Below are 26256 nucleotides of genomic sequence, written 5' to 3' on the forward strand. Positions count from 1 at the left end.
GGCCAAGATAAAATCTAGTTATGAGATTTCCAGGTAAAAATCTCATTAAAAAAACAAGGGCTTTCTATACACATGCTGGATCCTCCTATTTCTCCTCTCTTTGGCGTTGTTCCTGACCTTTGGCTTATCTACCCCTCCCTGAGCGTGCAGAAGCCAGCCTCATGGCCCACAATGGGTTGCTTTCACTAGTTTCACTCTAAGTGTCGGATACCGTTCTGTTTATCAAACATGAGAACAGTAATTTTTACAAAGAATGAAAAAAATAACTTGGCTACATGAGAGGAGACAGTTTCACAGGAGCTTCTTCCTTCCTTTTTAATTTTACTGCTCTTTGAAAGCAAGAGTAGTTGGTTTGTAAAATGTTCAGTCAAAATCCTTAAGTTGACTGCTGTGTCAGGTCTAAATCCTCTGGCATGTAGCATCCTTAATGGTGTCGCTGGCATTTTCAGATGCTTCTAGGCAGAAAATACATGGTGTAGCTCTGGACTTTACTGCAACAGAATATCCCAAGCCATGCCGCCTCTATGAACTAATGCATCCATCTTCTTTTATTTTCTTCCCCTCCAGAAAAGCTTCACGGGGTTCTCAAGTGTATGTGCATTTCCTCTTCTGGCTAACCTGTGTGAGAAGATTAAATAGTATGTATAAAGTTTTCAGTCCTTAACCAGAAACAGAATATGGTACATTTGTTTCCTTCAAAAAAATCATCCTCAGTTAACAAAGCTTGCTATACTTTACTTCTGTTGGTTTCTTGATTAAAACCACTGTCCAGGTAGCATAGATGGAGGCTGCACAGAGTTCAGGTAAGTAAGATTACTCAGAGGGATCCCTGTGCTTTTTCAGTACTTAAAAAATTTGCATAATTGTAGCAGGTCCTAGACATCAAATATACGACACACTCAAAGATATGACACCTCCAAGAGGGAGCCAATTTTCTCCTGAGATTTCCTGAGCCCAAAAGACTTCTCCATTCCCTTTGTTCACCCAGTTGTGGTGCCCATGGCTCAGCGCAGGAAGGCCACCAGCACCCATATAACTCTGCGAGGAACATGAACTAAGTGGCAATTGTAAAGTGTAGGATGATCTCAAGGTATTTAAGAAAGCTGGGTGGATGGTGGACAGGAAAAACAACTGATGGCAGTGCTGACTTTCAGCAGTGTATTTTGACCGATTTCACTGCCAAGACTAACTTGTTCACCTATTTCTGCTCATTTAATTGAAACTGGAAATATCAGGAGTTTATCAGGAATGGATTGATTAACATGAAACCTCTTGTAAGTGCCTTTGAAATGTAAGTCAGAACAAATAATCTGAGTTTGAGCCCTGCAGACAGTGGAAGCAGGAATCAAATTGTATATCATATGTGGGATCGAATGCGTTCAACTCTTCTGATCTATCTCTCTCATGCACTCTCTCTTTCACTCTCTTTGGTTTTTTCTTTCTTCTTTCTGTAGCTACAAAACCCAAGTTTGGCAGTTGGACTTTTTTAGCTGGTCTGGACCTGTGCCAGTTCCTTGCAGCTGAACCTTACTGCAGAGAAGAAGTAGCCCAAAGCAGCACATGGAAATTATTGATTACAGACAGAATAAGGATTACAAGCCCCACCAGGAGTGCATGTCACCTGTCTCCTCTGTATTTTTTCTTGTCCTGATGCTCATACAGTCTGAGGATTCCACCCTCATTTAACCTACTTGGTCTCTGAGCCAGGTTCAACATCTCTTATGAGTTCCAAAGGTTGGAAAAACTTGGAAAGAAAACCTTCCAAGGAAAGGCTGAGTAGCATATCATTCAAAGAGTGCTGCCTGCTGGGCCAAATATGAAAGGCTGCTCAATGCAGGTGAGCTGAGCTGTGTCCCATAGCCAAAGAGAGGTGCCATGCTTGGGCAGCAGCATGTGAAAGCTAGCGTGTGTCCAAGCTAAAAAGGAAGAGGCACAGAGCTGACACCATCATTTTAACATCTGCTTCAGGTATTGCTAAAACCTATAGGATTGCTGGAAACAAAAGTCACAATGGAAAAAAAAGATGTAATTTTCAAAGCTTAATGTAATTAAGCACTGTGGGGGACCACTGAGGGCTCAGGTCTCCATTGCTCAAATCAAGGTAAAATACTTTTCTTAAATATGTTCCAGCATGGCCAGAAGTTTGTGAGATTAGGTACAGAAATTGCAAGATGAAACTCTGATCCTCAGTTAAAGCATAAGACCACCTGTGAATTCAGTGTGTATGGTCCTTCTTCATATTAAATCCACTTTTACCCTATAAAATAAGCATTTTGTGTGTGTGTAGCTGCAGCCTGGTATGCAAACTGCAAGTTTTCTAGACTGAACACAACAGGAGAGAGACGGTGTAGACTTGAGGGGTGAATATGAGAACAGGTATTTGCCATTTGTTTTAAACAAAAGAAGGAGGTTAGTCTCCATCAGCACAAGGCCCCATTCTGCAGGTCTTTCCCAGGTAGAAGGACTTCCATTAGTTTTTCATATCTGGCAGTTTTGCAAGGTCTGCCAGGCTGAGTGTAGTATTTATTTAAAAAAAAATAAATTATAGTTACTTTTACCACAGATTTGATGTCCTAGTTTGTTTTAGAGACTAAAGGTTCGACATTGCAGCCATACAGGAGTCCATCAGCCTCACCTCCAGAGCTCAGTCAGCAGATATTGAAAGAAATCAGAATTTGCTCCTTCGGACAGAATCTCTTTGCTGAAGTACAAGCACAGAGCTAAAACTGAATATGGAGCCTTGAACGACACGCCAGCTATTATCTATTCTGTACGCTTTACCATGTTCTTTTCTTTCTGAACAGGTTCCCTTCCATATGTTAACATTGCATTTGTTGTTTCTGTTTTTTTACAGTGTTATGAGAAATAAACTGCCTTTTGAAGATTTTGATGGAGATAAATTTAGTACTTTCCCGGTAAGCAAAGCCTTTCCTCTGGTACAGTAATGCCATGATAATGAGAATGTCTATGGGATTCCTCTTACTTTCTGCAAAGCCTTTTTCATTCATGTGAAAATAGGTATAGGAATGAAGTGAATGGTGGGTTTGGGGTTTTTTTCTGGATGAGAAAACAATCATTCATTTATGCCACCTGGGGAGATGCACACATAAAGCTGTGTTCCCTGCCGAAGCAAATTGCTCTGCTGCTGAGTGGTCTGTTTACCGAATTAATAAGAGGTGAAATAAAGTCATATAACAAAAACAAATTAAATTGCCAGCTTGCCTTATTTCTGCACCAAAGTGTGCAAGGTGTCATTTATTAAAGCTTAGCAAAGGGACTCTGAAATACAACCCATTTACTGGGTTTTATTCCTACACCTTGAGTTAGATTCTCATTTTAGATATTTTAAATTAAAAGTGCAAAAGTAACAATGACCATCCTATCTGTGTGCTTCTCCTGGCTTTTAGACATTGAGGGGCTATCACTGGCGAGGCAGAGACTGCAATGACAAAAACACCACTGTGTACCCTGGCAGACGGTAAAGCTTTTAATTATTTTAAAGGCTTCCTAATAATTGTGGCTTCTTGAAGAACGAGCTCCAGATTTTGTTTTGGCCATACTCTAAGGGAGCACGTCACTGCTTGTTGCTTGATTTCGCTGTGATGGAGACGAGCGGGGATGATCGAGACCAGAGATGAGGTGCATTAGCAAGGGTGGTGCACAGGTTTCTTTCCTTTCTCTGAAGCATCTGCAGCCAAAATTAATCAGACAGAATGAAGGTGGAGAGGGAAACCAAGTGGCTGAGGCTTACAAGCCTTATGCCACTTGAGCTAATGCAGGCTCTGCCTACTTTAGGGAGCAGGAGGGTGGGAGGGGGAAACAGTGGTGCTCCAGCATCCAATCCTCATGTTATGTTGGTGGAAATGTAGAGCTAAATATGTGCCCTTCTCAGTGAATATCTTCTAGGTGAATACCTGCCAGCTGCCTGAGCATGGACTTCCATGCACACCTGAAACAGCGAGCACAGCCAGTCATAACAGCGTGGCCTTGGTCCCTCGCTCTTGCTATTCTACCCTGTGCTCAAAATACTCTTTCAAAAATAGAGCTCTCCTCTACCATAGGTTTGTTAAGAAGTTATTAACCAGGACTGTTTTTAAAGCCTGGGCGTTAACCGGTTTAGATTAAACAGATAAGCTGAGTTTAAGTGTGTGGGTTTGGAAGAATTACGTGCCATCAGCCTGGGCAGCACAGCTGCGTTAGCTGAAATGGGCTTACAGGGTCCGTGTGTAGTGCTGGACTGAATAGATGGAGTCTCCCTGTAAAAGAGGCCTGAGCTAATTATACTGTGTTATGGGCCAGAGCAAATCCTCATTACCCAGCACTGAAATTGGAGTGAGGGGCTTGGTGGATTTCAGTGAACACTTAAAAGCGATGAAAAGGGCAAGGAAAAAGGGTCTGCCTTCTGCAAAAATCATCCCCATTCACTTCACCTCAGTGAATATGCAGACTAAAAGGGTAAGTTTTATTCAGCAACTTCCAGTATTAACTTTAAATTAATATTGCATTTTGCTGGGAAAAATTGCCTCTCCTGGATTCAAAGGGGGGAAAAAACCCCCTTCTGTGCAGAAGGGAATTTCTAATTATTTTATATTCTTAGTGAAAATTGGCACAAAGGCTCTGATTTGCTTAAAAGCCCCTCTTGCTTTATTTTCTGTAACACTGTATATTCTTTTGTAACTCTGTTTTAGTCCTGATAATTGGGATGTGAAAAGTGACTCTAACTGCAATGGCATATGGGTAAGTAAATGAAGTTGCATCTTGTACTTCCTTCTTGATTGCTGCTTCTCTTTTTTCCTCCTTTTGAATTAGTCTGCAAATGTTTCCTTTATATTTATTCTGGTTTATTAACTGATTTGGATTACTCTTATTTATTTACTGCCTTTGATATTCCAAGTAATAAAACTGTATTTATTAAAAACTAAGGAAACAAAGGGGAAGCAGTTATGAGTGAAGTTTGTTTATTAATGCTTACGATTATTTAAATTATAGCTATTATAATTAATTTAAATGTACATATACTTATTAAAATAAGGTAATGGAAAGCATGATTATTGTGATGCTGTGCTTCCTGCAGGCAAACATTCAAGAAGAACTAAATTCTCAGCCTCTGTTTTGCACTGCCATTTTTCAGGCGCTAGATAGATACTATCATCTGCCCCTTCTCTCCTCCAACAGGGCGTGGATCCAAAAGATGGAATTCCCTACGAGGAGAAATTCTGCAAAGGTAAATCTTTCCAGTCAGTACAAGATACAATGTGTCTTTTATATTAATTTCATAAATATTGTAATATTTTCACAGTCATTGCCAATGTAAGGGAAAGACAACAGGCTTTACAACTTCATGAGAAAGGAAAAATGGCAAAATCTTTTTTTTTTTTTTTAACTTGAGAACAGGCAAAGATGAAACGTGGAAAGCACAGGCTACTTGGAGTTTCCTGTTAAAAGCCAGTTCAGTTATTAAGTTGAAATACATAGATCAGGAACAGCAGCAAACAGAGACGTCACCTCTGCATCTTCTGTGCTACCTGAAGCCTAACCCAGAGGATTCAGGAGAGCAGTTTAATCTCTGTGTGGGTCCAGTTTGACCCATTGCTGTAAATACCAGCAATCAGCAATGATGCTGATTCTTTTCTGGAGAAGGCCTTAAAGAGCTGAACTGGTGACATCAGCTGATCTCCCTGACAGCCATGTGGGTGCCTGTGTATACACATATGCACAAGTAACACACCTACTAAACAGCCGTGACTACCGGTTGCTGTTCACCTTGCCTGACATTTAAATCAGCATCCTGGGGATGAACCATAGCCTGGCAAGACTTTTCAACATTTTTAGATGAAAGGCAATTTACAAATGCTAAGTAACATTAATTATAAACCAGCCAGATTGTTCCAGTAGAAATACTCGTATGAGTAATGCATCCACCACCCAGTTCTGTTATAAAGAGCTTTGAGCAATTTCCTGAGTAATCTGATTTCCCTAAGTGTTTAAGTACTTTTTAATGCATATTCTATGGCTAGTAAAAATAAATGTTGGCTGCACAGAAGAATCTCTGCTGAAATAACCCATCCATCCTTGAATACAACCAAGAATTTTTCTGATTAGCAAGACCTCTCCCCGTTTTTCACACCCAGTCCCCAGTTGTTCCTCTAGGGTTGTTGGCATATGCCTGTTAGTCAGTTTTTGCTGCAGATGGAGCAAAAATCCCACTGCAGGGTCTGAACATTTCAGCTATGTGAAGGGTGGTGTAGCCAGTTGCCTGTGAGTCCATGAGTTGCCATTGCTGTTGCTCTCCATGCTCTGTTTCACTTTGCTCTTTCTGCTCTTGCGACTAATAAAATCTGTTAATTAGGTGCAGACTCACAAGGGGTCGTGCTGTTGGGAGACTCAGCCGGCGCTCACTTCCACATCCCTCCCGAGTGGATGACCGTCACGCAGATGTCAGCGGTGAGGAATCACGTTTGGGTTGCTGAAACCACTCTGCTGCTGATTGCCATTTGCTTTCTCCCCTGTGCCACGGGTTGCCAAAGGGAAACAAGTGCAAAATGCCTCATTGCACTGGAATTTATAGTTATGGTCTCACGTGTGTCAGTCCCCTCCTGCAGCTGCTCTTCTGAAGATAAAAAAGCATAGCCCTGCACTACTGCTGCTCCTCCGACATCTGTGCAATTGGGTCAGGGAAGAGTTTGGCTTCAGTGGCCCAGTGCTGTGCCAGAGACACAAACCAGGACATCTGCCTTTCCATGCACATGCCCATGGCTCGAGGAGACCCATGCTGTCTGTGGGATCAGTCCTGCTGTTAGCAGGCTTGTTGGTACGGCTCCTTGCTGTGCAAGTGTTGCAGAAGTGACCCTGCTGACAGACAGGGAACTTCTGTTTTCAGCATCTGGCTTTGAAATTATGTGTCCTGGATTGTTTTCCCTCATCTGTAGCATATTGTGCAATAGGTCTAGTAACTCCAGTGTTCAGGCTCTGAGGCTTGTTGAACAAATACGTCTGCAGGTGTTCGAGGGTCGTCCAAGGGTTTATGATGGACTTGTCCTAAAGGAAAGAATTTCTGTAGTGACTGTAAAATATCACTACCACACTGTTGTCTATCTTTGGGCAGTATCCCAGCACTTCCCATTTTCAAACAACAACAAAATGCGCCTGACTGTGAATTATGCTGAGCCTCAGCTGTTGCAGTTCACTGGCATGGAATGAAATAATTGAGGGGAAAAGATCATTCTAGCACACTGCAATTAGGGGGTGGAGATAAATGCACAGGTATGCTTCTGTCCTTCACTCTTGTTTCTTATTCCGAGCCGGTGTCACTGCCTAGCTAGGGAGGACTGTCTATTGTCTTTCTCTGCACAAGGGTCTGTTGCATGGGGGTGAGTGGATCATCATTGCTCTCTTTCCCTGGTGAAAACCTGTTACTCTTCCACTGGCCTCTGTGGAAGAAGGATATAAACATTTTCTGGAGAACAATATTTATTCCAAAATGTCAGTAGTTATAGTGCTGTTGGAGGTCTGAGAATTTCATGTATTTTCCCCCTTTTCCTCCCAGAACTGAGCTGATTTAAATGTTGCAGATTAGCAGTTGTTTTCCTTTGTTAAACGTTTATGAGCAACAATTAGACAAATGACACTGATGACAGAGCTGATGATGAGCATAATAAATTAGCACTAATGATAACTGAGATTATCTTGTCTAATAAAGATAGTAATAATACTGATGGTGATGATGATTCTGGCAGTAACGCTGGTAGCAGAGCCATGTAGGCAAGAACAGTTTTAGACTATGTCAGCATTTTATTATCACTGTAATGAAGGTTTAGAAAGCATTTCTCTTGCTTGAAGCTTGCTGGTCCTCTAGCTGGATGGCTCAAGGAGTGCAGATTATAAAGTGAGTTTTGATGGCACCTTGTTACTGTTTGATGGGTGTAGAGCATCTTGCACAGGAAGGCAACTGGTGCTCACTGTGTAAGGCCCAACAAATATATGCTCTCAGCGCTCAACTGTCTGGCCAGCATGTGGGGAAGATCAAGGTCTGGTTGGAAAGGGAGAAGTGGGCTGCTTTCCTTTGCAGAAAGGGTGACTCTAGATTAGAGCTAGTGCCCTGCACTGGGGCAAGGAGGGCAAAGAGAGACATGTTCATTCTCTGGCCTTTCGTAGTCACTCCACTCAGTGTATATAAAAATAAAAGGAGTTAAGACATCACTGGAATTGGAGAAGCTAAATACAACGTATGAGTGAAAAAGAAGACTGCTTCTTCACACGCAGACCCAGAGCTGTCGCAAGGCAGTCCTGGAAAAGAGGTCTCTCATGCACCAGTACAAGGCGCTGGGGCTGCCGTCTGTTCTGAGCCCAGTAAGAAAGGGATGCATTAAGGTATTGCTTAAAATACCACTTATTGGAGCTAGCAGAAGACAACAAAAAGAGGATAGTATAGATAACCTTATGTCTCTTCAGACGTTGGGCACCCTGAGCTGGGCAGCATCAGACAGACCTCTGACAGGGGTGTGGCAGTAATGTAGCGGAACTTGGAAAAGTTGGTTATAGCTACCCAGGACAGAGCAGGGCTAATTACCTTGCAGGAAACACAGCCCTCCTACAGCTAGCTGAGCTCTATGGTAGTGCACTGCACAACCACCCAGGTGTCTGGGGTACATGAGGTACAGGAGAGGAAAGAACAGGTTCTTTTCTAGGACTATTTGCAGGCTTTCCTACTGACCTGGCAAAAGTACAGCAGTTACTTAAATATTAATGCAGATATACAGAGAGGTCAGTCATATAAAAAAACCTAGTATCTCTGTTTAAACTCTAGCAATAGTACAAAGTTATTTAATTTGCAGCTCACCTTAAGTAAGAAAGTTGTCGCCTGAGCACAGAAGTGCTAGCAAAAAAACTTCAGAGCTAATTCAGACTTTGTTACTGCCTCTTCCTCTCACTTGTACTCTGTGTCTTGCTTTCTATGTGTAGAATGACAATAGCAACAATTTAGCTGCCTTGGGGTTGTGAAGGTGCAATACTGTTGTCTCTTGATGTGTAGTATTAAATACCACTGGGAAATACCCTTCATCTGTAGGTTTAATTAACAAGTTAACTGGCTTCAATCCTTTTCCAGTGCAAGGCCTTCCTCAAGGAGAATTTCTAAGCACATCCAGGGACGGTTTTGTGACTAAAGAGAGTGCAGAGAGGCTATGTCCTAATCTCACAGAAAACATCCTTAATCTGGGACCACAGCAAGAATTTGAAGTTAGGGCTCTGAGAGGGGAGGATAAACCTCGTGTACCTGCTGTTCAGCTGTGCTGTCAAACTCAAGGCACTTCACTTTGATTCTGCCAAAATTTCTTTCATAAGACACACATAAAAATTAGTTTATCAAATGGTTTTCTCTACAGTCAATACTAGAGTCAGTTCAAAGCTTTAATTTCCATTTCAATGGAATCTCAACCCTCTACATGCAATTCCAAGAAGGACTTCCCCCTGACCCCGTCAGGATTTTTATCATATGTACAAGGAAAAAGTTGTGTGCCTGTTAATTCAGATCTATTAAGTGTATTATTTTATTACTTTAATGTTTTTCTGGTTTTTTATGTATCTATTTTATATACTTGATCTATTTAATATATTTCTTATTTATATTTATCCTTATACATGTTCACATACACAAGTGTTTACATATACAAGTATAAATTGAAATTTACATGTGGTAACAATGCTGTGGACCCTTCTGTTAATCAGCACCACATCAGTGGCAGCTGTTAATTCCTGTTTTAAAGCCAATTAGGTGGGGAAATAGTTTCTCAGGAGAGATCCTGAGAATTTAGTTACGAGGATCTGCAGAATGGTTGCTTCCCCTGATTATGCTGCACATAGCCTACCATGCAAAGGAGCAGTAACAATGAGTGAGGGAAGAAAGAGAATGTGAATGAGAAATTTCCGAACTGAAGCAGGCTCAAGATGTCATTCAGGTAGCCAGATGATTAGCATGAGGGTGACCGGATGGGTATTTGGGCTGAAGAGCTTTGGAATTCAGATACCCACACCATCATCTCAAAGACTGTTGTTGGGAAGCTGTTATATACTGGATTTTGGATTTCCCTGTATAATCAGGAACTTACTACCCTCTTAGCATTGGCATCTCACAGGGTAATAATCCCCCTGTGTAATCCAGCGCAGGGGGACATGCTTCTGTCATACATCCCATGTGAAGGAATGCATCAAGTTGCATCATTCACTTGCCCATATCAAGTCTCCTAATTGCTTCCTGGTCTTCCTGTTTTCTTAAACTTTAGTGACCAAATGCAGAGACCTGAATCATGTTCCTGCATTAGTCAAGGAGGCTGTTTTGGAGGGGGGACTTGCAAGCATCTGAGGACCAGCCTGCCTGCACTGACGCAGCTGTGGCCATTCCCAGCCCATTCCATCTGTCACATGCACTATAGCAGAGTGGGGAGTCATGATTCCCAGTGCTGTTTCTAAAGACTTTACCTAGGAGCCAGTCACAAATACAGTTATCATCCCTCTTAGAGTATGTTCTTCCCACAAAGAGTGTACGGAGACACTACTTGGTGTGGAAAATGTCCATCACAAGATGGACACACCTTTGAAAGCTGTAGCTCAGGCATGTTATTTCTCCAGTTAAAAAAATCTCCAAATAACAAAAAAACCCCACCCCACCCTATGTAGCACTAGGGGGAGTCGCAGGTACCTTGATTTTGAAGTTTTTGACCAAGCTGGTACTGCTGTATCCCAAAGTCTACCCTACAAGGATCTAGCTGAGGTACAGCAACACAGAGAAAAATTATGTTGGGACCATCACTCAGGATACCTGCCTTCATGTTCCTGCAGAGGCATCTGAGCACGTGGCTCTGTCCTTAACCTGCCATCACTCCAGTAAATCCCCAAACACCCAGAGTACAATGACAAGAAGTGAATTATACAGCTGGAAGAAGGGGATGAGTCAACTTTATTCTGGCTTTCTTCTTGTCAATAGGTTTGGGGTTTGCCAGGCTTTTCTTCTTTTAAAAGGTTCAGCAAGACTTGAGCTGAATGTTCATTCCTTTGACCTGAAAGTTTGGACACTGAAAATGAAGTGTAATGCGGTAGACATGCACTTTATGAGGCTTAGTAAAGCAGAAGAAATACTGTGGGGGTTTTTTTGAGGTGGATGGGTTTTTGCGGAAAGCTAATGTTGAAAACACTGGTGTGTCTAGCGATGGATATTGTGCTCCTGCTGCTCTGTCCATCTGCTTACAATTGACTTCCAAATAGCTACTAAATGCAGCATTTTTCTGTTATATGTTTGGAATAGAAGCTTACTTTTAAATCTCATTTTAGAGACAATTTTATCTTGAGATAAGAGCACTGTATTTATAAATGTGGTAGAAATTATACCCTATCTAGGAAGATGCGTTTTAAAACTCTTGGATCTCTATTTCATGCTGAATAAAGAGAAAAATGAATCCCATATCTATCTGTAGTCCAGCAAATATCTATTTGCCCAGAAACTCAAAGGATTCTCAGGTTTCATTAAACTGTTTCATGCTATATATTTCCTGTTAAAAGAATTCAGCATTTCTTTAAATGAGGGTTCAGGATGTCCTGAACACTTATCCCACTGACTTCTTTTTTTGCACCACTAGAAAAAACAGAACTTTGATCTGTGAACATCGTATTAAAAATATTCCCTAGCTTCCCTCTAAATCCAGTGAATTGCAGGCAAGTTTCTCCCAGCTAGTATTGTGATGACTAAGATGCTGCATTTTGGGAGAAATAAGGTATAAATTTTGCTAATTTCAAACCTATGATGTCCCTTGCAGCTTTACAGAGTAGAAATGCCATACATGCTTTTTAAAAAGATAGGCTGTGCGTTCCTCAAGAGCTCTAAGGCTTGCTTATCTGTATACTTATAATAAGAAAGTTGTCTGTGGTACTTGATGCTATCACTAGGATTTGAACAGCATTAAAGTCAGTATAAAACCAAATACCCAATTCCCCTTCAAATTAAGGGATACTTCAGTGCTTTCAGGATTTCTGGGGCTGGCATTTCTAAAGGCTTGTATGAGTATTAAGTTTCCAATGCCCTGTTGTGTTCTGATTTTGAAAATCTCTTGCCATAGCAACCCTGAACTTTCTTCCATTTAAGCGCAGCTTGGCATGTGTGCATTTAGCATCAGCCATGGCTTTGGCTGCCCCGTATTTCAAGGTAGAACACATCTAGGAGGTGACTGCGTTCCTTCAAATTGGGACCCATCTAGAGCATTTGAGGCTAAAATATGGCATTTGAAGCTAGGCTGGAATAATTTTCTAATGATTGGTTGCTAAAATCTGGCACATAGGCTGAAACACAGTTTCTCAGCCACAATAGTCTAGAGAATGGTATTTAAACAAGGATGTGCTCAGAAAAAAGTCAACATAGATCCACCTCTAGAGTGGGACACATTTGCATCTGAGACTAAGTGAAATGCAGTCTGTTAGACCATGCTTTCCAAACTACATCGCTGCAGAGTTCAAGGTCTAGCATTCTTCAGAAATTTCCATTAACTACTCATCTTCACCCTTTGGTCCTGAAATATCTTCAAAAGTCTGGCTTTAAGTGGTTTGCTGGAACAGTGTCAATGCTAAATGTCTATACAGTTTTCAAATGCAACTATAATTCTGGGCTCAAATGTTCCTTTCCAACCCAATTTGCAACTCAATTAGGTTCTGGCTAATTCATATTTAAGCTAAGTTTCTGGGGTGGGGGGTGGGGACCGGAAACCAGTTAAAAATTATTGGGACTTGTCCAATGAAAATAATGTTTTGGAATGCCAGCAGGAAATAATGAGAGAATTGGTCAGAGAAGGATTTGGGTTTAAAATATTTAATCATTTTTGGCTCTTTTTATATTCTTATATGCTGTGACTTGTAAGAGATCATATCTATAGTTTGCTCTATGCTAAGTGACTATTTCAATATTTCTGTCACCTTTAATGCAAAGCTACGAGGAGGCAAGTATTGCAAATGGCCAAGCCATACTGTACCCCTCCACCTCTGCTCATAGCTGTGCCCTTGGATTAAGCACTTGTTTGCACACAACACTATCAGATTTGAAGAAGGCAGATTGGGAAGTTCCCTCTAGTCTTAAAAAAATGATTTGTATATGCATAATATGTATATACAGATACACACAAGGACATATGTATGTATGTAAGAGAGAGAGAGAACCAACTGAAAGATAATTAAGCCAGACCCATTTTCACTTTGGTAACTAATGCAGATCTACTGTAAGTAGGTCAAATATGCTGTTACATGCTTTAAACTGGCATCTGCTGTGCATTAGGATGCTCAGAGCTTGGCTTCAGGATTTCCCCCCCACCCCCAACCCCCCTTTTCTCGCCTCTCCTCCACTTTCCCTGCATCTCTGCCCATTGTCTTCCAGTCAAAACCCGTAGGCATATAGAATCATAGAATGGTTTGGGTTGGAAGGGACCTTAAAGATCATCTAGTTCCAGCCCCCCCCCACCATAGGCAGGGACACCTTCCACTAGAGCAGGTTGCTCAAAGCCCCATCCTACCTGGCCTTGAGCATAGCTCCCACTCACCTAAACGATAATTTTCTGGGAATGAAGACTTGGTGGGGACTGCAAGATTTAGCTCTTCTGTGGCTCCTCAGTTACCTCTGATCTTCCTGGTGAAAGAATTACCCACCTGCTTGCTGCTTATAGCAGTAAGGGTTTAAGGAAACCCCACAACTGCTTGAAAAGAAAATGAAGTTTGTAAATTACATGGATTAAACCAGCCTGTAAGTTCCTGATCTTATGTTTTGACCTTCTTTTGGTTATTGCCTTTTTCATCAGCAGTTTTTCAGTATGAGCCAACTGGATTTATGCATTTGTCTTTGCGAGTGTACCCCAGACTAGGAAAAGCTGAAAATTTACTCCATGTTCTCATCCTTCTGGGGTGGTGCAATTTCTCAAGGCCATTTTTCTCACCTTTTATGATTTTTTACACATTCAGAAGTCAAAGTGGAAACAAACAGGGCACTGTGTTTAGAGTGTGCAACACGGCTTGCATCTGCACAGAGGCTTTCGCAGAGGCAGTCACTTTAAAAAAGCAATAGGGACTAATAGTAGCAAAAGCAGAAAAGGGTAAAGCTTGCATCTGTTTGTGTGGGAAGGTTATGGCAGACCAGGTGTTTTATTCCCTGGTCCTTGCCATGCTCAGGGGCCTTTCAGACTCTTGCTTCAGTGCCGTCCCTGAAATTTGCAGTGAGGACCAGACAGAGGTTTTTAGGGGGTCGGATGCTCACCGTTCATCCTGCTGGAGAGGGCAAGGGAGCTTCAGGTGAATTTGACATTATCCCTCTGCCATATATGCTGGGGACATCATGCTGTCATCTCTTCCTGTGCCCAAGGAGACCCACCTTTGGGCAGGAGGGATGCTGCAGCAAACAGCTGCTGCCTTGGTGGTCTGCACCTGCAGTACATGCTCCAGAATTAAAGGGTGCCAGGAGATGCAATTCAGATATCTCTTCTGCTTTTCCTTCCTCCATCTCTTGATATGCCCATCTTACAAAAGTCAGCTTTTGAAGTGTATGCATAAATAATTACCACTACAGCTATAGTTACAATTGCTGCTGTCTGGCTAATGCTGCAGCTAAGAAGTGCTCGAGTTTGCTGAAAGGATTTTTTGTCTGTGAGGGTGAAAGTGTGTTGATTTAAAAATTTCTCTTTCAGAAATCATTTGCTAATCTCCCAATGGCTTTCACCGACGAGCTTGACTGGCCCCAGTTCTCAGAGATCACTGGATTTCTGAACTCCACCATCGGGTAAGCCAACAGGCGGGGTGGCCAAGTCGTAGCAAGTCTCAAGGTCCCTCAAAGCACAGCAGGAAAAAAAAACCAAACAGTGCTTGAAAGGAAAGATAAAAATGCTAGTCAGCTCTGCTTCTGCTCTTTCTAATATCAAGATCGTCACTGGATCTAGGGATTTTTAAAACTCTTTTAAATATATAGACAATGCACAGTACTCTAACCCAGTCTTCCTGAAATTCAGGGTAACTTTTAGAGCTGGTCAAATTGTAATTTAGAAGGAGAAAAAAAAAGAAGAAATAAAAACCAAACTCACTTCTTTCAACATTCTGGGGCAGGGAGAAGGGGGGCATTGCTGAAACTAACAAAAGTCAGCATTTTCCTTCTCTTAGTTTTTTTTTTTTTCCTCTTTCCCGCTTCCTCCTGTTTCCTTTTTGCTGCTGAAACAATGGAATGAATAGTAACCCCAGGGTTATTTCATAGTGTTCCCTCTTTGGGGGCAATCTTTCCTCCCCCCCCCCTTCCCCCCCATTTAGAGGGAAGTAGCAAAAGAATTTGGAAGTGCCTGTGACCTAATTTGCTGTGTTACATTGGTTCATGTGGGTGGGGAAGGATGCAGGGAGAGATAGAAAAAAAGAAGGCACTGCCAGAAGAGAAGGAAAATAAAGTCCAAACACAAGAAAACACCTTGAAATGCCTGCAGTTTTAACCATGAAGTTAAAAAAAAAATATTCATAATTTTGTTAATCATCTTTCTGGCCAGCATTAAGAGGTCCTTGACTCCTGCCAGAGCTGAAGGATACAATCATCAACAGTGCCTGGTCTGGCCTGAGTTTCAGATAATTTTGATTTTATATGTCTAAGATAGGTCAGGAATACAGTGAAATGTCAAACCAAGCATGAGTCAAGCCTAAAGAGGCTTTCTACCAACAGAATTAAAAAGTTGGAAGAATATATTATTTTCCAGGAAAAATATCTGTTGCACCATACACTTGTACTTTTTGCTTCCTTTTTTCTCCCTGTGTGAAAACCAGGCTCCCAGCCTCAGCTACATTCGCACAGTGTATACTTGGAGGTGGTATACTAGTTGACAAGCCAAAAGAGAACATCTATGCAATCTCTTCTTTAAGAGGCAGCAGCAAAACTGACCTTTGAAAATCTATTACAAAGTTCAGCTACTCAATACACAGTATTTAACTGGCTCTGAAGAATCTGAAGTTCACAGGTGATCAGAGCTTAGTATTGACCCCGAAGTTGTCAGTCGTACGCCTTGGTTCAGTGTTCAGTTTTTAATCTCTTTTTTAATCTCTTCCACATCTGGAAGAAAGAAAAAAAAAAAGGACTGTTTGGGACTTTAAGGCATTTTTAAGTAACTCAAAATCCCACACCACAATGACTAAGTGTGGTGGAGACTGGCTGGCACTGTGCAGTGGAAGGCTCCCATCTACTCCAAGCCCATCTTTCCCACCCCTGATCAGTGAACAGGAACACCGCTTTTTAACTAATATTCTCTGACCGAGAAGGTCTGTTTGCTTTTCCTTGTCTGCCCGCCTACTATGCTGAAAACCAAAGAGCTCAGGCGTTTCTTGTGTAGCCCATTACACGGTGACTAGTTGATGTTATCATGTGTTTCTATGTTGTAGGTAGTTACTTTTTATTACTGGTTTCAAAACTTATCGTTGTCTTCTGTTTCTCTGCATTCATCCAGGTTTGCTGTTCTTAAGCCATGGTATTTAAGTTATCTGATTCGTTTGGTGTCTAAGTTCAAACACAAAATCAGCAGCCCCAGTGGAGATAACCATGTGCTCATGGCTGGGAGCGTGGTCTTCTCATCGGCTTTCCTTTGAGCTGTTATCCTTCTCATTTGCATTTTCATTTTTCTCAACAGTGCAAAGTAAAGGAGAGAACTAGTCAGAATCAAGCATAACCTGTTTTCAGATCAATCTGTCCAAGATTTATGGCATGGGGAAATGAATGCCCTGCCAACAATTCTTTTCTTTTATTTACGGTTCCATAACAACCAATTGAAAAGTCAATTAGTGAGCAATCAACAGGATTGTTTTGATAAATGATGTATAACAAAAAGGTTTTTAAACACCTTATCTGAAAGACCAGGATAAAAGCATCCTGGGTGGAACAATTTCAAAGAAACTCTCCATCAATTTGTAGTTTCTGAGAGGATATCTTGGCTTCCATTTTAGGCCACCCTGTCCAAGATGAAAAAGATTTATGACCACAAAAAAGAGAGATGGTGAAATTGAAGTATATACATATCTGGGGCACAGAGTTTTCAGAGACAAGAACATCATTTTTAATATCAGCTGTGTTTTCATCAGTATCATATGAGTTTAGCAGCTTGCATTTTCTCAATTTATTTCAGAGGCTGGACAGACTCTCTGTATCTACGTTTACGCAGGAGAAATCGCTGTAATCACAGAGACTTACAGAACATATCCCAAAATGGTATGTTAAGATTTTTCACTTTTTTTTTTTTTAACCTTACTAGTCTGATACTTGGTGCTGCATTAACAAACATCTTTCAGAAACAAAGAGAAACCCCTTCCTAATTGCATGCATTTCTTATGGAAAAATAAAGAACAGCACTTATTTAACTCAGCATCTTTTCTTCTGGCTCTGAGTAGGGAGGTGTGTGGCTTGACCACTTTTATCCACACACTGACTAAGAGTTTCCACTGGGCTAAAAACCAGTGTACCCCACTGTGGTCCTATGGAGGGGGGGCTTTTTTGGGGCCATGGCCAAAAGGGGGGATTTAGAAGGATGTCACTAGTAGTGATGGAGCTAAAAGGTCTGCCCTCCATCTCCTCCAGAGGCTGTGGCGTGGTCCCGGCTTGCTTGCACCCCCCTGCTCTGCACTCCCACAGGGGGTGCCGGGAGGGCCCTACACTGCACCCCACAGTAGCATGGGGGACTCACGGGGCACCACACCAGCAGGCAGAGTGGGCACAAAACAGTCATCAGTCTCATAGCAGTGGTGTCCATGATGGTGTGTGACATCCTTTGGAGTGGGAGACCAGCAAACAGAAGTCCTCTTGCAAAACCGGGAAGGTCAGTGGTGCAGGCATCTTAATGTACTCTTGGAACAGATTTTAAAGCAGTAATCAAGGACACGCAGGTAAACCAAAACTGGGACAAAACTTAACACTGTTAAGTTTTGATCAATTAATTTTGTGAGGCTGGCTTAACATCTTCTTTCTATGAAATAGCATCCTGTGTTGCCAAGGGTATATGCACCAGACCTAATCTACTTAGAATTAAGGAAAGTGTCTTGCATGGTACCTCACAGGAAATGTTTGTGTACAGTGAAGAAGAAGAACGTTAATACAGGAAATAAGAGGTGGGTAGAGAACCAGCTAAGCAAGGAAGAGCAGTGGGTTTGAGAAAGGAGCCGTGTCCCTCACGCATCTCTCCTGAGGCTAACGCTGCTTAACATTTGGAGTGGTGACCTTAGAGCAAAGCCCAAGGCGTGCGCTTGATGGCATCTGTGAATGATGCCGAACTGCAAGTATTAACCATCCTGGAGTGGGCCACATCCTCACACAGGAATAAATTAGATGAGCTTGGGAACAGCAGCGACAGTGATTGCAACAAATACAATTGTACAAGACATGCCTGTCAGAGCTAATGATGAGACTGTTGTCTGTAAACTAGTGGCTCATCAGCCAGAGGTGGTGGAGGGAAAGTGGTGTTGGGGTGCAAAGGGGAATTTCAAGGAACAGCCAGGACTGAAGAATAGAGCTGGAAAGAGACTAAGGAGATTGCAAGATGTGTCACACACAGCATTTTCTCTAGAGGCAGGGAGACAGTCCTTCCTCCTATAAGCCACTCATAATACCTCAGAATTTGGTCCCCTTCACCTAGGGAGGACCGACTTTGGTGGGAATAGACACAGAGAAGGGCTTTGGGGAAGATTAGGGCAATGGAGACTTCTGAAGGAATGTTAAGGCACCTTGGCAACTGAGCAAAGCAAAAATTAAAAGTGATTACCGTTTTGAATCCTTTTGAAGCATGAACACCACAAAGTGGGAAGAATGGTTTAAACTGAAGGATAGTTCTGGTACAAGAACATGGGTTTTCATTAATCCTACCTCTGTTTGGAGGGGAAATTTAAAAAAAAGGTTACTATCAAGGAGTGAAAACCTAGAATAGCTCTCAAAATGGAGGAATGGGGGGCAAAAAAGAAATCCTGAGTTGTTTGAAGACAGAGTTTTATTAAATTTGTCAAAGGCTTGTGTGAAGGGATAACAGTAATCTCCCTTAGAAATTAGGGTTTATGATGTTAGCTTTTGTGTGTTGGATTAGGTGATGTCCCCAACAGCAGGTTTAAAAGATACTTGATTATTCTGTGATTATCACATTGTGTTTCTATTGTATTTAATTAATTTTCGTGCTTCAGAAAACTGGCTGCAGAAGCTTGGAAAAAGTTATTCTCCTCGGGTAGATAATTTCGCTTTATGGGATGCTCTTCCTCTCCAACAGATGAGTCATGTCGGCTGGAAGTGAGGAGCACTGCTGCCCCTAGTGCTACTTAGAAACTTGTTAAATGCTTGGGATTTCCTGCAAGATTTAGGATCAGAAAGGCTCTGCCCCAGCCCTCCACCTCCGACAGACAGAGATCTTACCAGGCAGAAGAGGTTGCACACACTGGTAGCGTGATGCAAGGATCACTTCCAGGCTCAGGTGGGCATTTTCACCTAAAAAGTTGCCTCCTGCTGCCAGCACCAATGCCACTGGCAATGCCTCTTATACACCCTCCTCTTTGCTGTGGCACACATGATGCTCCTGAGTCTTCAGGTCTTCTGCACAAGTGTTTTACAATGTGTTTGGTGTCATGGGTTGGGCACTTCTGACTTTCTCATCTGTAAGTCGCAGGGCACTAGAGTTGGTGGCTCGCATTATTGTAGTCCTCCAGATGTGCTTTCTGGTGAGAGAATAAAAAAATGGCCAAACCAAATGGTCAGTGGATGATTAGGTGTCAATCATTCTTCACATTTATACCCAGTTCATGTCATTACCTGATACCCTATTACCTTGTTCTGCTCTCTTTACGTTAATAGGGGTTGTACTTTCTGCTCTTCCTTTTTCCCAATTTCCTCACAGATTTAAAAAAATTAAAAAAATCTCTTGCTGGGTGCATCATTCCTTTTTCTCTTCACTTCACATGTCTCCTTTCCACTTACACTACAGACACCTGCAGGGTATAAAAGGAGGTGAGCGTGTGTCAGGGCAAAAGACTCTGAAGAAAATTGAGAAAGGAATTTTAAAAAGGAACAAATTACAAGTGATAGAAAAATCCCAGGATATCTTCCCTCAGTATCTTCTCTTAATCATTGCACTGACACCGCATTGTAAAGGTTCACTTTTATTGCCTCATTTGGCATAATAGTTTCCCCGAATGGGAGGATTTAAATGGCCGCTCTCAGTGTCAGTAAAGCAAAAAGCTGGCCGCCAACCTGCCCTAGCCCCACCTGGGACAACTTAACCTTCCTCTGAGAATGATGCTTCACAGCCCTACATATAGCAATGAGAGGATGAGACACTAGAGATGTGGTTCTGATGGAGGAGGTGTGCAGCCGAGACCCAGAGCCCAGGGATGGCAAGCCAAGGCGGGGACCGAGAGCAATGCTTGTCTCCACCCACCCTACAGAAGCACCAGTGCTGTGTCATTGCCCAGCATGGAGGCACTTTCCCCCATTGCCCTTCTCTGGACACGCATCTTCACCCTGGAGGAAGGCTTCCCCTACCTCCATACTAGTGGGATTTCTGCCTTCCCTTTCTTAAAATAATCCCATATCCCTTGCTGGTGATGGAACCTCCTCGGCAGCTGGCTGTAGGGTAGGGTGCTCAACCAGGGCCAGGGAGGGTCTCAGCAGTCTGTGTATGTTACCCATGAACATATTCACATCAGACTTGCTGACGTTCATTTTGGGTGATCAGCTTTGTTCACCAGGCACCCCACAAGACACTTGGTATATGAGATATACGTTAATAATTCGTAACAAATCTGTTCTGTGCCACCGTTACTGCTTTCAGCTGGTGGCTGCACAACAAGCAGCTCAGTCCTAACCAATGTTTTCCGTCAAAGTGTCTTGCTGAACAGTTTTCTACATATAATTTTTACTGGTTTATTGTTTCAATATGGTTTTGGTGTCTTGCCTTCCAGCAGCTTTGCACAGATTTGTAGGCCATGTGCTATTTCTGGTTTTTGACTGCTGAGCAGGATCCTCAGGTATGAGGGCTGGGCATGAATGCTCTGGTGTGGAGTCAGAAAGTTCTTCTAAATGTTCTCCAGCACTTGTTGAATATCCCTTGTTTTGATAGAAGCATCCTGATAGTAAAATCAGTTGCTAAAAAATTCCAAAAAATCATTAGATAAATACAGGGAAAGTGAATACCCTCAGAATTTCTAAATAATTGCAGAACAATCTTGTGATTGTCATCCATGTTTTGCGTGAGATATACTTGGATAATATATGCTATTTCAAAACATGGGTATTGTATATTCCTTTGCCATTTGTAGTCTGATCTGTCTCTTTGGGATTCTTGCCTTTGACCAGAAAAATTACGCCTTGTTAACACATGCTCTGGCTCACTGAGCCATCAAGCAGCAGATATCTCACATTGGCTTCAAAGCCAGTTAAGAAATAATAATTTTTATCTTTTTTCTTAATTTGTCTTGGAAATTCTAGTCCACCTGGAGTTCATTTGGGGAAACCCAGAGACTTCTTGCTTTGCACCTTTACATTTCCATTGCTTTTACAGCATAAGGGAGCAAAAGATTGGAAGTCAATAAGCCATTCTTGTTCACACAGCTCTTTTGGTGCTATCTGGACCCAGACTCTTTCAGTGCATGTTAGTGCTGCTCCTTGTCAACCACAAGGTCTAAGAGCAAGAAAATCAAGAAGTGCAGCTCAAGTATTCCAAGGTTTATGAAATTTGGGGTTGCTCACAGGCAGAAGTGAACCCAACCCTGACTCCTCAACAAAAACTAAAAAACCCCACCAGTCTGAAAACAGAGAGGGGGACAGGGGAGATCCAGAAATAGCTGCCAGGACATTCAACAGTTTAAGGGTAACTGTTCTGCTTCATCTCTTTTTCTCTCTTGAATGTTTTCGTCACAGACTGCATCCCTGTATCACAAAAAACTTCCTTGAAGACTCAATTTACCCATGAAAACAGTTCTCTAAAAGAGCCCTTTATTTTCTTGATGTTTTTACTTGAGCTGTAACTCTGCTAATGCTTATGCTTGTGGAGGTAATACATACCCACGAACAGCTTCTTACTTTTTTGTAAATATGTTTTTAATTTCTAGAGATCCCAATAGTTTATTTGTGCTGGAACTTCAGTCCCAGTCAGGGGAGCCACGCGGCAGAATGGCTTGACAGAGGGATGTTGAACTCTAGCTGAAAGAAGGGCTATTAAACAGGAAAAAAAAGCAACTGGCGGTAGTTATGTTCCCAGCTGTATTTTCTAAGGATTTTGTGGGGCTCTTATTCTGCTGAAAAGAGCTTCTCGACAGAAGGGCTGGATTTTGAATGGACCAGCAACCCTCAGGAGAGAAGCAGCAGACAAATATATTCATTTTTAGCTTGGAAGAACTGGATTATTTAAAACATAAAGGATTCCTTGATATATGTGGTTGGCATCACTGTGAGTGATAATAACAAAGGCACCACTATTAAAATGCAAAGTGTATTACTGCTACCTTAGGGGTTTATCTCTTAGATCTTTCCCCTATACCAATCCAGCAGGGATTTAATGATGTTCTGTCCACAAGTTTCCCCCCAAGAGCTGCAGGGAGGACAGGATTTGCTCCTCAAAGCAAGCTTCAGAGGCATAGTGCAGAAAAGAGAAGAGAGAGAGACCAGGGAAGAGCTGAGCGAAGAATAGAGGGAGTGTAATACAAGAGAAGAGAGTGAAAATACTGCAAAATAGAAGCAAGTACAACCTCTAGGACCTGCTTCTCTGAAGTTTATGGTTTTGTACGCTGCTGTGAGATTAGCTTCTTGCAATCACAGTCCTAGTCTAATGTTGAACAAAGCATAAAGCCTTTTTTGGCTCCTTGTTTGCTGTCACTCTTGCATTGCAGGTGATGGAGCTTGATTTGTGCACTGTGGATAGCTGGGATGTATATGCATAGCCTTTAAAGACTCACTAGTAAGTTTTATGCATAAAAGCTTTCCTAATTGGGAATGCTTTTCTCATTCAAGACATAAATGAAAGATTGTAGATGCTCACAGATGCTTAGGTGTAGCTAGCTCTTTTCCTGGAGGAGGACAGATTTGTGTCTAAGCATTTGGGTGAATTGCCATTGAAATGCAGAGCTTCTTGGGAGGGGTGCAGCTGGCCTAATACTATTTTTCCTAAGTCTGCCACTCATGGGGAGAGCAATGCAGACACCCAAACGTTGGTGTCTAGTGCTATTTAAGATGTTTTACAGTATCTTTCCCACCTCCAGCTGCCTCTCCAGAAGTGCACAATCTCTCAGGCATCCTGTGTTGTATCTGCCAGCCCTGCTGCAGGTGTCTTTGATACTCTGGGATGTCAAAAATGGCACTTGGTGCCTATGTTTAGGACCTGAATCAGTCCCAACGTGGTATAGCTGTGAGACACTCTCTCAGAAGAGTGAGAACAGTTCCCTCTGCAATTTATAGGGAAAGTTAAAAGTAGATTGACTGTTGACAAGTCAGGTTGGCTGGTTTACAAGAGACTACTATGTTCAACAGATGGGAAGAAGCTGCCAGATCTGGATTAAAAGCCAGATCCAAACAACCCAGCACTTAAAAGTGTTTGATTTTCTACAGTCTGAAGGTGGGACTCAGGTAAGAGGCAGCAGGTTCCCTGGATATAGCTTTACTTCTTAATGCTGGCACCCAAAACGGTTAGAGATGACTTGTTCCATTTTATTTTTAATGCTTCTACATTCTTGGAAATATGCAATGAAGCTGGGGTTTGCACTTCATTTTGTTTGTCACTATAATGATGTTGTACTATTTCTCTTATTCCCACTATGTGTGATCAGGTGGTTCTTCAGGAAACCTCCTCTATTTAATAAAAAGGTGAGTGTTTAATGGGATTCAAATGCTGAGTGGGGGTGCAGCAGCATTGCTGGAGTCCTACTTCTTCAAAAGAAACAAGCAAAGCACTGTAAGGAACATATTATCCACAAGTGTCCTAAAAAGCACAGCTTCCCTTGGCCACTGTGCTCTGAAGTACTGGCTGTTTCTTCTTTTTAAAATGTTGATATCACCATCTCCAGGGCCTTGATCTTGGGCCAGTTAAGCCAACAGAGCATTTCCAGTCATTTTAGGGAGGAGACTAAGCCTTTCCCTAAATCTGTGCTTTGGGTCCCCCTAACTGCATTACTCCTGATTGGTAGCAATGTAGCTAGACACAGGCAGGTCCACTGTGTTATCTCCATATGGATATGATTGAGTAGCTACTGGAAAGTGAGCGGCAGCAAGTCTCCTTTTCAGATTAATTTGGGTGGGCTGTGGGGCAGTTGGGTTTGATTTAGTTTGCTTGATGCTGATATAGTTCACATCCTAAGGGATTTATTGTTCTCTCCTCCAGAAAAAGTAGTAATGAATCCTTGCCCTCTAGCAGTGTACTTCAAACCACACCCTGAGTTGACCTTGAGCCCAATCCTACACATACATAAACTTAGTTGTCAGCCCAACATAGTCTTCCTCTCCCATCTCTGATGATTAAAAACTTTCCATCTTATGTCTTTGCCCCAAAATGAAGCTACTTGATTTCACTTCTGAATAATACAAAGAAGATAGAAAGCCAGCAGGAAAAACAGTGAAAAAGACAAGTTCACAAGGGGCAAAAGGGAGAAGTGAAAACACCTATATTTAAGAAACTTTGCTAAAATATAAAACCATAGTGTAAAAAACCCCCAAATTCCCTCTCCCAAACATAGAAGCATAGTCATCTAAGCATTGGCCAAATCTAAACAGGCTACTTCCAAATGTGATCTCATACAAGCACGGTGTGTGGTTCAGACACTGAGAATGTATTTCCCCACTAATATAGCTGTGTATTTATCTTTTAGCTTGGCCAGAAACCAGCTGTTGGACAATCCAGCCATAGTTATCTATGCTACGATTGGGAATGATGTCTGCAATGGGTAAGGTGTAAACCAAGTTAACATTTGTAGTATCATAAACTTGACTTCTTTAGAGTACTGCTGGCTGCTTGGGCATTCAAGTCTCATTGCTTTGCACTTCCCGTGATGGCATTTTTCTTTGCTATTGGTCTGTGCTTTATTCTTATTTTTCTGCTGAAAATACTGGTTGTTGCCTTACCTGTATTTGTCTTAACCACCCACCAGTCCTCATTCGGAGCTTGTCTTTCTTTCTTTCTTTTACAAGCCAGTAATAAAGTGACCAATGGCATGTCTGAAGTTGAATATTTCTAGCTTAGCAGATGAAATGAAGTTTAACAACAACAGGAGTGGGAAAAAAAGGAGTTTAAAAGCATGTATATCTGTCCTACCCAGTGTGTCACCTCCTGTCAGGAGGTAGAGCATGGCTGGTTTACCTTTTCTGAAGAATGACAACATAGTCCCCTCCCTGTTGAGGTCTATTTTCACCCTGCCTCTGCTGCATGCTGCCTGCAGTCTTTGCTGTGCTCTCCTGACGAGGTGTTTTGTCTTCCTGGCTTTATTCGCGTCATAAGCTCAGCAGGTGAATGAACCAAAGCTTTCAAAACTAATAGTTCTGGCACTATCCATTAGCAATGCTCACAAGGATGCCAAGAGGTCACTAGTTGGATGCTTCCCTTTCTCCAGGTAGCGGGAAGGCGGAAAACACCTTGCAACCAGGCCAATGCACAGCACATCCATACTGCAGTTTTGGTTTTGCAGGTGGTCCAAGTGCTGTTGTTAGTGTGTCATTATTTTCACCATGATGAATCTTCAGGCTTTCTTTCAAGCAGAAGAAATAAATCTGACTGATGCGGAGACTTTCAAAACACTCATTTTAATAAATGATGCACACTCAGCGAAGGCCCCTTCCAAAGCTTTTGAAAAGTCTCACCTGCTTTGCTCTCCCAAAACTTTGCCTAACAGCAAGTGTTGGGGTTCAAATTTTGCACATCGAGTGTTGTGCTCCAGCACCTGGGACCCCTCAGCCAGGGCAGAAGTGGGACCACAGGGGCCACCTTTTAGGTCCTTCCCTGGCACCACCATCTCCCTGGCTGCATGCGAGCAGCACACAGAAACAGCCTTCCATGAAATGCTCACCCTTGGCATCTTCTTCTGGTGCTCATGCTCTCTCTGTGCCTCTGCCCAGAACTGCCAAACCTGCCCTCAGCACCACCCTCCTGTTACGGGAAGGACACACAAATCCTCAAAAGTAACACCATCACCCTTCGACTGAGTGGGAAAAACAGTCATGGACCTCCTACAACTTGCTGACAAGACTGTCCTGGGCATCTGTTTATTGAGAAGTTT

General features: G+C 42.2%; 1 protein-coding gene across 2 annotated transcripts in view; it reads left to right on the forward strand.

Annotated features, from left to right (window-relative positions):
• AOAH (acyloxyacyl hydrolase) overlaps positions 1-26256 on the forward strand; it is a 94205-nt gene that overhangs the window by 44252 nt on the left and 23697 nt on the right. For both annotated transcript variants that reach the window (XM_075056807.1, XM_075056816.1), the window contains exons 7-16: positions 568-638; positions 2855-2915; positions 3408-3478; positions 4689-4737; positions 5176-5224; positions 6350-6444; positions 14706-14797; positions 17160-17242; positions 23821-23857; positions 24856-24930. In XM_075056807.1, the coding sequence (XP_074912908.1) occupies positions 568-638; positions 2855-2915; positions 3408-3478; positions 4689-4737; positions 5176-5224; positions 6350-6444; positions 14706-14797; positions 17160-17242; positions 23821-23857; positions 24856-24930 (683 nt within the window). The remainder of the gene's footprint in view (positions 1-567; positions 639-2854; positions 2916-3407; positions 3479-4688; positions 4738-5175; positions 5225-6349; positions 6445-14705; positions 14798-17159; positions 17243-23820; positions 23858-24855; positions 24931-26256) is intronic.

Source organism: Buteo buteo, chromosome 2, assembly GCF_964188355.1.
Source record: "Buteo buteo chromosome 2, bButBut1.hap1.1, whole genome shotgun sequence".
In the NCBI taxonomy this organism is placed as follows: Eukaryota; Metazoa; Chordata; class Aves; order Accipitriformes; family Accipitridae; genus Buteo; species Buteo buteo.